Genomic DNA, 12935 nt, shown 5'->3' with positions numbered 1-12935 from the left:
TGGTCAAGTTACTTGAAAAAGTAATCAGTAACTAATTACTGATTACTTCCCCAAAAAAGTAATCCCGTTACTTTACTGATTACTTATTTTCAAAAGTAATTAATTACTTAGTTACTTAGTTACTTTTTAAAAACAGGATTCACAACCTGAATAGGTGATAAAGCGATAGATCTTTCAGCCCAATTCTACTTGTTCTGCATAATCCATCATACAAAATGTAATCAAATGGAAAAGTCTCTTTTTAAAACTTGTTTTATTAGTTTTAATCTTTTAACTTTATGCATCAAGCAAAAATGTAATTATATGCAACATTCTCTGACTGGAAGAAATTTGTTTAATATTTAAACCTATTTTCTGCACATTCCAGCACATAAAATAAAATATTTTTTGTGTTTACACTCAGTCTTTCTATGGAAGCCTGTTTCCACCACAAAAAAAAAAAAGGATCCATAACTCAAAATTTCGAGTTATTTTCTCGAAATTTCGAGTTATTTCCTCGAAATTTCGAGTCATTATCTCGAAATTTCGACATATTAACTCAAAATTTTGAGAAAAGCAACTCGAAATTTCGAGTTAGCACTGCCAATCAGTAATCTACGTGAATGACGTCATTTCCATGTTACCCGGAAGCTGAAGCCCTCAGCTACAAATGCTACAGCTAAGCTACCGGTATTACATCCAGTCATGAATGCACAGATTGCTGAGTGTTTTCAGCCTGGCTTCACAAATGATGAAATCCCTGTGTTATTAGCTGAATCACATGGTGTTACTATCAGCAAACATACTTTAATTTGTTGGGATCCGTTTTTGAGTGCGCGGTCCTGCGCCATATGCTTCCGGGTAACAAGAAAGCGACCTCATTCACGTATATTTTTGATTGGCAGAGCTAACTCGAAATTTTGAGAAAAGTAACTCGAAATTTCGAGTTATATTTCTCGAAATTTCGAGATAATAACTCAAAATTTCGAGAAAATAACTCGAAATTTCGAGAAAATAACTCAAAATTTCGAGTTATGGATACTAGCTTTTTTTTTTTTTTTTAGTGGCGGAAACGGGCTTCCATAGTCTTTCAAATAGATGCAAGTGAAACACAGCAGAAAATAAATAAAGTCAAAGACTCAGCGGTCCTGTTGCTCTATTTTCACCTGTAAAGCAGGATTGCGGTAGGCGGAGGTTTACCCTGGTGCAGGTGTGCCGCGGTCAGTTGAAGAATCCGCGAGTTTCTCTGTGAGTTTCCCATTACGTTGTTGCGCACTCGGTGCTTGCTTGGAAGTTTAGGGGTTTTTTTCGCTGTAAAAAGAAGTTTTCTTCCCACGCACGATGGACGCTAATGTTTTTGTCACTTTTTATGGAATCAAACTCAAAGTAAGGTCAGTACTTCCACGCTTTAAACGCTGCACGCTCATACTCTCTCCCACAATCGATATATAATCCATTGTTGATCTGCACACAGCTGTTGTCACGAACGTCGCACTCGCTTACGTCACTGTCATGAGACATTCTGGCAAAAATTCACGGTTTTAGTGACGCAGTAACGCAGCGTTCATACGGGAAAGTAACGGTAATAGTTTTTGCAATAGTAATCCCTTACTTTACTCGTTAGCTGAAAAAAGTTACTGCCCATCTCTGGACACAACGTTAAATCTTTTTATTGGCTGGTGAAAATATGATAAATAAATTCAAGCAGTCTTTGTAAAGTCCCATTCTTGAGCACACAATAAAACTCATCAGATTGCAGAGGACAGCTTGTGACAATTACTGATTGGTATACAGTTGTATTTCACAATAACGTAAAACGTGTAGAATACTAGTTGGATCACAAAAACAGTATATATGAGTAGTAGTTTAATCTGAATGGAACAAAATGATGGACTTTCCAGTAAAAACTCAGGCAAGCAGGATCAGGCAATCTTTGTCTGAAATTTTACTGGGTAGAATTATTAGGACAGCAAAAAAAAAAGTGTTAATGTACTCTCAGGGATTCGATGAATGCAGCAGATGAGGTTCAGATTCAGAAAGCCAACAAATAGGTCGGTCAGCAGAGATTTTGACTTGCCATAGCAGGAAAAGCACAGGTGTAATTGACAACATTAAAAATGACTGGATTCTATTTAGGTGAGCGAGCTTGAAGGTTCCTGGTAATCTAATCCTCAGCTGTGGCTTCCTGCCTGGGACAGGGACTGCAGCTGAGCCACTGTTAAGAATATTTCCTGCTATGACAAGTGCACAAATCTGCTGTGAAATGGGTTCATTGATCATCACTTCACCTTAATGTCACCACTGCAGCTGTGTCATGGGAGTGTGCACAACCCCCCTCTCACACAGCAGAATGCTTGTCTTGTTTTTCAGTGCCACTGTAGGAGAAACGTCTAGTTTGTGTGCATGGTAAAGACTATAATTGATCTTAATTGAGGCTCTGCCTGTTTGGTTTTTTTGCTACTTCAGCATAAATATTAAGAAACGAAGTATTTGTTGTGCCTCTCGTATCAGAGTTCAAAGTTCTAGGTAACACCTTATGATACGGCTCGCAATTAAGGGCGCAATTCCCGGTAATCAAATGGAATTTCTGTGGGTTTTATTTGAAATGATAATGTAATTATATTTATCTACAAATACTTAAAGGTAGGTACACTTGAATGAGGGGATAACAATTCAGGATTTTATAGGAAACAAAGAAATAATTATACTGCAAGTAAATTTCAGTACAGTGTAAATAGTTTTAGGTAGTGTCTTAGGTCATAAGTACACTGTGTTTTTCAAGGCGTTGGCCGTATTATGGAGTGGATTAAGCTTGCCTTTTGGGATCCTTTTTCAATATTCATCATGTTGATGTGCACGATTGATGTTCTCTTATTCAGCTGTTATTTTATTTGATCTAAATGAGAACTGCTCCCCCTCAGCAATTTATAAGAGAAAAAAAAAATACTGTCAAAAATTTGCCTGTGACCTCATCATGATGGACCGAAATCTAACTTAATTTATTTTCTTTTTTTTCACAATCACTGTTCAAACATCTTTCAGAGTGAGTGTAAAGGAATAAGTGACCTTGGTGTCTCCTTTCCCATGAAATACCTGTAAAGTACCTGGAAGTTAGACAAGGTTAAGTCACTCCATAATACAGCACGCACCCCAAAAGGTACAGCATACTTACAGTGAAATGATCAGTTACGGCGCCATCAGAAAAGTAGGGCTACCATCTCGCAATGTGACAAATAAACAAAATAAACTAGATTAGGTTGAAGTAAAATAGCTAAAGAAAATTTTTGCCATTCCAGCCAAGCAGAAACTCTGCTTATGTTGCAGCTGAAGCTTGGTTGCGTGATGTTTCCTGCAGATGTTCATCAGCCACGTGAAAGAGGGCGTAGCATGAAAACAAATGGCGAAGAATAAACTGTGTGTCTTGGCTGCGATTCAATAGCTGTTATTGCTCTGAAATCTGCATGCAGGGCTCGTTTCAGTACTCTGTATTCATTTCACATTATCGTACCTTTTCTGTTCTTTCCTCAGATGACTACCCAGCAACCATCAATGACCACCACAGCCCCTCCTCTATCCCCATTTGTCCCAGCCCTCGAATCCTTACTGGCTGCCCCGTTCCCACTGTGCCTCCAGCCGGCCAATCAGTGCCCCACATCCAGACTCCGCTGTCTGACCCCAGCCAACCGCAGCCTCCGCTGAAGGTGGCAAAGGAGTGTCCACAGAGTGCCAAGCAGCCCAGCGGGTCAAGGTCTGGCGCGCGCAGCACCGGCAGCATCAGCTCGGCTGTCTGCCCTCTCAACAGAAACAAGAAACAGAAGCTCAGCTGTGCCAGTGACGGAGGGCAAACGGTTGCCAAGCAGCCGAAGAATGGCCGCCAAAAATCCACCAACGGCTGGAGGCCATTTGGCCTGTCCTTTGAGAAGGAGGTTTTCTCTGTGGTATGTAGAGAAAGTCATTTTGGTGCTTTTTGACACAGCCACAATGGCACCACTTTTAATTAGAGCTGATGTAATTTTACTGAAGTGTCCTGAGAGAGTATGGGGGGTGATCCATAACACCTGTTTCACTGTTGGATCAGGGCTTATTCACTATTTTTTACTACATTTTATCCAGCAACCCCGACAACCAAGGCGCAGAAGCCATTCAATACAAATCACATCCTGCAGCTTTTTACTCCACAGCCTCTCAAAGCTTATCAGTTTCTGACTGCTAGAGGAGTCAGTATTTCCTGCTGCTGTGTTCCCAGGGAGAGGACACTTTGGTGCTGAGGAAGTGCTTTGAGGGAGTCCACAGGGACGGGGAGCTGATTAGAGTCAGAGACACTGTTCTGCTGAAATCTGGACCTAGAAAAAAGTCTCTGCCTTACGTGGCTAAGGTCTCAGCTCTGTGGGAAGAGCCAGAGTCAGGTAGTATGCTCGCTGTACGCAGCATTTACTCAGACCACACGAGAAGACGCATTTATGTGGTAATAACTGGTTTGAGAAGTGAAGTTAAAGACGTGCTATGTTTTACTTTTTTTCTTTCCTTCAGGAGAGCTGATGATGAGTTTGCTTTGGTACTACCGTCCAGAACACACACAGGGAGGACGCAACCCCAGCGTACATTGTGAGGTGAGAAGGCTGACGTGTGTTTCTGAAATGCTTTTTTTTTTAACCACGGCTTTCTAATAACTGTCAGGGGTAATTATAGACCAGCAAATCTAAAATATAGCTTGTGTCAACTGCAGCATATTCAGCGCCTGTAATCATGGCTATTAGTGATGCACAGGTCGAGCCAGTTCACGTACGTTTAATAGAAAGCATCACCGGTTCTGGCGGGAGGAGTTAAATAACTCACAGAAACACTATGTGCAATATGCCAGGCTCTGATTACTACCTTCGTGTCTCCTTTATCTGCATATCTCTCCTTCTCTGAGACATACACTGAAAGGCTCAAGTCCTCCTATGGCCTAACAAAGCTATAAAGTAGCCCAAATGTCTATTAAGATGGGAGAACAAGAGGATCAAAGAGACTCTCTGATACCTTAAGTGCTCATATAATATCCTTTTAATGCTGCTATGATCATTCAGCGCTGCTGAAATTGCACCAGAGGCCAATCCGCTGCCTCTATAACAAAGTATTTTAGGGGAAACTTGACTTTAGGTCCACATTTTACTGTTTGGTGAAACACACTCTACTCAGAAGCTACAGCGATATATAATTCGAGGTCATGTAACTTTAAACGGCCTTGCTTTGTAGTGCACTGCGAGGAAGTTTGGAAAATCCTGCCTGCTGCATGATCCATAATAATCTGCATAATTATTTAAACTGCATAATTTCCATGTAATTTTTACTCGCCTCTTTGATGCAGTTCTAGTAGCTGGATCAAATGGAATTGTAAAATTAGTGTTGGCGCGGTTAAGGTTACGGCACGGTTCAAGGTGGATCCAGGTGTTTGACTGACACATATTATTGTGGGTTTCCACACTCTCACAACAAGCAGGTTGAGTGCTGTGATTTTAAAAAAAGGGGAAAAAATTTTAATCCATGCTTAACTAATGGCTGTAATGTGTGCTTCGTGCTGGCTTTCTAAACCAGAAGAGATTTTAGATACTATTAATGAATATAATGACTCTTATTATAGTGTTAAATGTGTTTTCTATTGTCAACAACACATGTTATGTAAACTTTAAAACACAGAAAGAAAGGGAACACGCTAAAATGCTTCTCTAATTATCCAAAACCTGATGATGTAGTTTATTTTAAATCCTGCTGATTTAATATTTAAAAAATGCACTAAATGTGTATTAATCCAGGGCTGCAGATTGTTCCCAAAAAGTATGCTGTCTACTTCTGTTAAACCACCAGCTGCTTACAAAGTACAGTGAACGGTGTTTTAGGAAAAATTCAGCAGTGTATTTATAGCAGGCTGTAAGCTGTTTCTCACTCAAATACCAGTGTAAGGTGTTCACCTTCACTCTCATTGGCTCATTGTCTTGCCCAAGGACATTAAGTATATTTCTTTGTATTGGGACACCTTGAACTGTGTTACAGAATAAGAATAACCATTGTATCAAAGCAATGAATGCACAGTTGTACAGTACAGTGCAAAAGTCTTAAATCATCACTATTTTTTGTAAAATTTTGCTATGAAATTATTTATCACTGCAAAGATTTCTTATGCAAACTTACATGGAAATACAACATATAAGGAAAAAATATAGTTTGGATAATTTTAACAAGCTTTAAAGTCAATATTTGGAACTCTCTTATCCAAGCTTTCCTGTCATTTCTTTAAGCGGTCTTTAGGAATAGTTCTCCAGGCGTCTTGAAGAACATTCAAAGCTCTTTTTTGTATGTTTGCTGCCTTTTGTTCCGTTACAGATGGCTCTTTTCTCTTTTGGCCTTTTCCTTCTGTTTCCCCTTCTTAAGACTGGCTTCTTGACAGCCACCGTTCCCCTGAGACTATTTCTGATGAGGCTTCAGTGAACAGTAAAGCAACTATGGGGCCAGATTAATCTCTGAGGTCCTGGGTCAGGTCCTTGCTTTTTTCCTTTTTCTTAAGGACTTTCAGAGACTGTTCACCTCCTACCACTTTTTCCTTTGTCCTCCCATTGTGCAATTTACTCAGATTTTTTTAAGGACACATTGCACTGCACCGAGCAGAGGCACATCAAGTTTTTGGCTAATAGCTCTTTGGAAATCACCTTGTTGGTGCAGAAGTACTATTTTTATACCTGTCAGTGTAGGTTATTCTTGGCTTTTTTCAAATCTTCAACTAAGAAAATTGAAACAAATTATATGTTTTTGCAATAAGCAGATAGTAACAAAGTGACTGAAGATAACATTTAAAGCGGGTCTTTGTTAACTTTCTGTTATGTGTAAACACAACAATGGTGTATCTCTTGAGTTAGAAGTCTTTTTATTGCAGTGTTAAGTAACTCATCAAACAACAACAACAAAGAAAAACTTTGGAAGACCTTCCTAAAGCCTGGAAAACCTTTGCTGAAGATAAATCTGACTCCTTAGAAGCAAAAGATAAAGAAATGAAAGGTGGCTTAACACTTTTGCACAGCACTGTACGCTCGCGGATGGAACGCGTCTCTATTGTGTTCACGTCCTGATGTCAGTAATCTCCCAGAGGAACGAGTTCAATTCACTGTCTAGAAACATTAAACCACATGAAGTCTGTCGACTCTCAGCGTGCGCTGACAGACAACAAACACATCAGAGCAGCAGTGTGAGAACGGGAACACGGCTTTGTCACAGAGGATGACGTAAAGCATCTTTCTCTGCAAATCTGGAAGTGAGGGTGAGGCAGGAGGGATTGTTTAAAATTTAGAAGAGAGATTTAGTTTTTAAAGTCCCACCCGCTACTTTTTTCTTTTTCTTTCTACATGTAAGAGGATATCATGATGGGGTTTGTTTGTTTGGGCTTTTTTGTATGGATCTAACCCGAGTGTCTTTCTCTAGAATGAGGTCTTTGCATCCCGTCACCAGGATGTGAACAGTGTGGCCTGTATTGAGGACAAATGCTATGTCCTAACATTGGCACAGTATTGTCGGTAAGCAGGAAAGCATTTTTACTTTCTGTCGTGTTCTTAATTTCAGGTAGTTTTGAGCCATTAGGGGTGTTTTTGAGGTTAGTTTCTCATGTTGTGTTTGTTTCCTGTCCAGATTTTGTGCCTTGGTAAAACGCCGTAGAGAAGGCGTCAGCGACAGCGCCGCCTCCCTTGTAGTGCCCCCTGTTGTTGGAAACGCCATGCCCACCCACCACTGTGTGCCCGATGACACTGACCCAGAGCTGGTGTTTTTCTGTCGACACGTCTACGACTTCCGCTACGGACGCCTCCTCAAGAACCTGCAGTAGTATCTGACGAGGCATGACATCACATTACACCCCGGTTTCATCTGCCACAGATTCTCACTGGCTGCCTCCGTGAGAGAGGAACTGGAGTTTCGGACGACGGCTTGACAGCTTATTTTCTTTTCAGTCTCTCATTCATGCTTACATGTCACGCATTTATTAAGTAAACTAATGGTTTGACGTAATATATAAGAGTTGCTATGGCAGTGTAAATCTTTTTCTTTTATCATACATGGCTCTCTGGTGTTGTAGCAGCTGTGTGAAGAACCTGGAACGTACTCTGCTGTAGAAAAAGCTACTGTAGCTCTTAGAAATGTGAAATTTGATTAGATTGCCGAGAACTCGATGTTTCATGTGAATAATGCTACTATCTGCCTGACAGACAACAGATAACACAAAGTATCTTGATATGCCATAGATAATGAAAATATGTGGCATATTGTGCCACACCGGATGGTGCAGCTGAAGACTTAATCACATCTTTTTTTCACTCAGTTTATTTCTGCTGCTTTGAGCTGCACTGAGTCCATTTGATAGTGAAAACATGGCGTTTTCTACTGACACGGCATATAGAAATCTTACTGTAATGCAGCTGTGTTCATGCTGTTCTGAGAAATAGTGATAGTCTGGGAAATGTGCTTGCTTGTGATAAATAAGAAGGAATCAGTTTCATGTCTGTTTAATCAAAATGAAATAATCACCAGCAGCTGGTTAGTATAGCTTAGCATAAAGTCTAAGTCTGACTCTCGGGGCAATGGTCGGATACTATATATGTAATTAGCAGCTGTCAAGGGCAAGAACACCTGTTCTGTCAGAGGTTTATCGACTGCATGCGACTACAGATCAGTTTTAAAGAAGCTAGGTGTGTTTCAGTAAATCAGCAATCCCTATTTTTCCCCCTCTAAATGCATGCAGTCGAAGCATGCTCAAACATGATTGGTTGATAGAACGTGGGCTACAAGCAGACTACAAATATCTGCATACATATCTTTTTGGAGCGATTGTGCTAAGCTTAATTAGCTGCTGGCTCCAGCTGTGTGCTTACAACGTATACAGAGAGTGTTCTCATCCAAATCTCAGCAAGCAAGCATGTGAGGAAGTTTCCCAAATATTGAAATTGACATTTTTGTCTAATGGTGATTGATTTTGGAGAGCTTTGCAGCGCGCCCCAAAGATAGCCATGAAAGACATTCTCAGTCAAACGGTTTGATTGAATCTAATTAGCAGTGAAAAAGTATAACAAGAGTGAGCAATTAAAGGTTTTTTGGCTTCTTCTCTACTTAAGTTTTGAGAGAGATGCAGGTTTTATTCCGTATCTGTATCTGTAGTGAAGACACGGGCATGCTAACCGCTAAAAGACAGCGAGAGTTTAGTTTGCTTGCTTTCACATTGCGAGGATCAGCCGAGCATTAAAGGGGATTTTTGTTATGCCAATGCCGAGGAATATTTAACTTTTTCAAAGCTGTTTACCAGAGGTGTGATTTGACTCCGGTGTCAGCGTACTGTATATTTGCATTTAAATATCTGGATGGGTGTCTGTTAGTGGCAGATGGCATCAGTTAGTCACGTATATTCTTGTTTCTTCACTGATGAGCTGGTGAATAATATAGTCAGTGTAGCATTTAGATCTGTGATGATGATTCGTTCCTATGTTTGAGAAAAGATATGTATTTATGTCTGTACTGAGAAATAATTTATTTTCAAACGATCATTTTAAAGAGTTTTAGATGAGTGGCTTGCATTCCTGATTAGAAAGGAGGCTGACGATGTCTCTCCGTAGCTGCACTGTATAAGTGTGAGAGTCTTTGCAGCAGTATTTCTGTGTTTCAGCTCGCTTACCCAATACAAGCTCGTGCAATTTTGCTTTGAGACACTGAAGTAGGCAATAGGCAGATTTGAGGACACATATGGAGTATTTGGAAGGATCTCAGATGCGGTTTGAAGGACATGCGCTAACATGTGACCAGAGATGCTAAACCTTGCAGGACCAAAATGTACCCTGGCCTTTTCCAGCTTCCTGTCATCCTCCTTTTCATTTCCCCTGAGATGGTGAAGCTTTGCCTCTTCATCTTTAAATGCCGATTGCTTCACTGATTTTAACTTACCATTAGCCTGTGCCCTGGATCTTTGCTGCCTTATAGAACATTCCCAGCCTTTTATTTAGTAACGTGTATTGATCACAGTCTGGAGTTATGAAGCTAATAAGTGCGCTGATCTTGATTCCTAGATGCTTGACATGTATTTCAGTGTTACCTGTGATCTTATGTGACCTGAAAGTCCATCTTAATCAAAATTTTTATTGAGAGTGATGTTTGGTATCAAACTACTTAACTAGTTGAGAATAGATGAGGATTTTTTTTTCTTTTTTTGGAGAAACTAACTTTTTACAGAGTGTGGTATGACAATACTGACAATTCTTTCATATCAGTACTTTAAATATAAAGCAGAAGCTAGTTAGCTTAGCGATCTATAACGCTTGGAAGTGGGAGCGGGCGGTAGAAAGCCAGATGCACCCTTATCATCTGTGAGCATAATAGGTAACATTATGTATGTAATTTGTTTAGTCTGTATAAATCAAAGTGTTATAACAAATTTCTTGTTAGCAAATTTTGTGTTGTTTTTGGTTTTATGCTAGGCTAAGCTAAGCTAACCAGCTGGTTACGGATTCATTTCTTACATGCAGACCTTAGAGCATTCTGCCATTGAGGAAAAAAAAAAGTTTTTTTGCCATCCATAAGTCACAATTTGGGGTTATTATGCCATTCAATTCAATTCAAGTTAAGAATCTTAACATTTTAATTTATTAATTCAAAAAATATCAGAAAATAACTCAAAATACTTATAAAAAACACCTTCAAACTTGAAGTTAGGTCAAAACTTTGAGATAATAATCCACTTTTTTTTTTTTACTTATGGATAGCCAAAAACATATATTTTTAAGTGGCATAAACAAGCTTGCATACTGTTTTTTTTTTGTTTCTTTCTTTGTTTGTTTGTTTGTTTTTTGGTAACTCTCCACAAGAAAGCTTTGTTCACAAAATGTCAATCACCTGGGGCCAAGCAGCAATGCAAAATTTGGCACATTGATTGGTGTCACTGATTGTTTTATTCTTTTCATATCACAGCCCATTATTGACTATTTGTGCATTATATTATATATACCTGTTTTTGTTTGTTTGTTTGTTTGTTTGTTTGTTTTTTTAGATTTATGGTCTTTATGAAAAGCCAAGCAGGATATCTTACCATAACTTTGATTTATCCATGCAAAGATCAGTATGTGGATTTGGGACCCCATTTGAAGGAAACATTAAAAAAAAACTTGCCCATTGATCATTGGAAGCATTCTAATAAATAAATTCTTCTTTCTCTTGCAAGTCCCAAAGCTAACCACTTTACTGGAATTTTTCCCAGGTACAAATTCTTTGCAATCCTAACCAAAATTGTCAATCTTCAGACCGAATATCAAAAGATTTACCAGATGGATTTTCAATTTCTCAAACTGCTTTTCTGACAGAAAGTGGAATCTCATCTCAGCTACTGTTTCATATAATGACACGAAATTTCATTTGGGGACTTTTCATGATTTTTGCTACAATAAGAAAAAGAAAAAAGCCACGTTTTATACTCCTATCAAGAGGTTGTTGTGACTTTGTCCTGCTAAACCGCTTGGCTCCCTCCTCACTGCTTTAACTTGGTCGTTTAAGCCTTCCTGAAAAACATAATAGTTAGCTTGATTTGTATCATTTCTTATAAACATTAATTGATGCAAGTCATCATGGTGAATAAACTGTGTCAAAATGTCCAGAGAAGCTTCCCTAAACCACGTTATCATAATAAACCTCTCAGTGTATGTTTAATAAGTTCCATAAATACAGATAAAAAGACATTCAGACAAACATACTCACACTCAACACGATAACACAAGGACATATGAGCTGACTACAGCTGCTGATCTACATGAAGGAGGCGTTACACCTGACCTACAAGCACAGTAGTATTTGATAGTCAAAATTTTAGGTGGGGTATCACTTTAAAATGCTCACATCCCGCCTACATCTCCTTTGCTCCTTATCCTCTGTAAGTGGCATAGACATTTTTTGTTTGTTTGAATTCAGAAATAATTTAAATAGATGTCTCATATTCATTTATTTCTGTTTATTTCAATTCATCTGAATTTAAAACTATTCCATGCTATTTTAATATGTCCCGATGACTTAAATATTATCATGTCTTTATTCAACAAACGTTTTAAAAAAAATCCTGAATATTGCTTGATGGTGTATGAAGTATAGCCAACTTGAATCAGGTGAAAATATTTGGTTTGATTTGGTTCAACAACTTAAATCCAGAATTAGAAAACCACACCACGCACATTTTATGGCCTTAGGAATCACTCAGCAAACTAATTATGTTTAATCAAGATGTGTGATGCTTGTGTCTTAATTGGTCCTCTGTGCCTGTTCCCATTATCCTGTATTACATGTATTCCAAGAATTTTCCACAAAGAAAAGTACAAATAGTCACTGTAGTTTTTGCGTACCTTTCAAATGCCTTTCACTTTTCATCAGATGACACAGTTCTTGGTATTGAGCTTGAATCACCACAAAGAAATGCTTTCACCAAAAAGACTAAGACTAAAAGAGGGCAGGGGATTAAACCATGAATTGAACTTCATTCCCAGGTGTACTTCTTATGTGAATTTGTTTGTTTCTTTGCATGGCTTTTTTTTTTGGAAATATCTTGGAAATATTAATCACAGCACAGATTATTTGTATGGTTTCAAATGGACCTGTAATATAAGAAAAATATTTAATTGTAATAAATAATATATGAGTTTGAACAAGCTTCTGAGTTTTTATTACCTACACATATGTTATTATGGATGCAGTAATGCTTCTTGCCCACATGGTGGCCCACTTGGACAATTTTTTTTTAAAATATCTGATTTGTTTTTCAATAAATTAAAAAGTCATTGCAATAATCAAAGCACAGACTTACTAAAAGGTTTCAGAGATAAATATTAATGTGTAACATGCATATGTGGAAAAAGGTAAACACACAAACCTACATAATCATGGCTGATCTCGTCTCTTTCAGTCTTTTTTTTTCT

The 12935-nt window shown here is 38.6% G+C and overlaps 1 protein-coding gene across 3 annotated transcripts in view; it reads left to right on the top strand.

Annotated features, from left to right (window-relative positions):
* Positions 1-12657, top strand: part of bahd1 (bromo adjacent homology domain containing 1) — a 35008-nt gene extending 22351 nt beyond the window's left edge. For all 3 annotated transcript variants that reach the window (XM_082515127.1, XM_082515129.1, XM_082515128.1), the window contains exons 3-7: positions 3508-3917; positions 4226-4385; positions 4510-4589; positions 7432-7523; positions 7636-12657. In XM_082515127.1, the coding sequence (XP_082371253.1) occupies positions 3508-3917; positions 4226-4385; positions 4510-4589; positions 7432-7523; positions 7636-7828 (935 nt within the window). In that variant the 3' untranslated portion in view covers positions 7829-12657. The remainder of the gene's footprint in view (positions 1-3507; positions 3918-4225; positions 4386-4509; positions 4590-7431; positions 7524-7635) is intronic.
* The last annotated feature ends 278 nt before the right edge of the window (positions 12658-12935 follow it).

Source organism: Aulonocara stuartgranti (assembly GCF_965226115.1).
Source record: "Aulonocara stuartgranti genome assembly, chromosome: 19".
NCBI lineage: Eukaryota > Metazoa > Chordata > Actinopteri > Cichliformes > Cichlidae > Aulonocara > Aulonocara stuartgranti.
The sequence above is the reverse complement of the archived record's forward strand: the minus strand, read 5'-3'. Positions and strand labels throughout refer to the sequence as shown.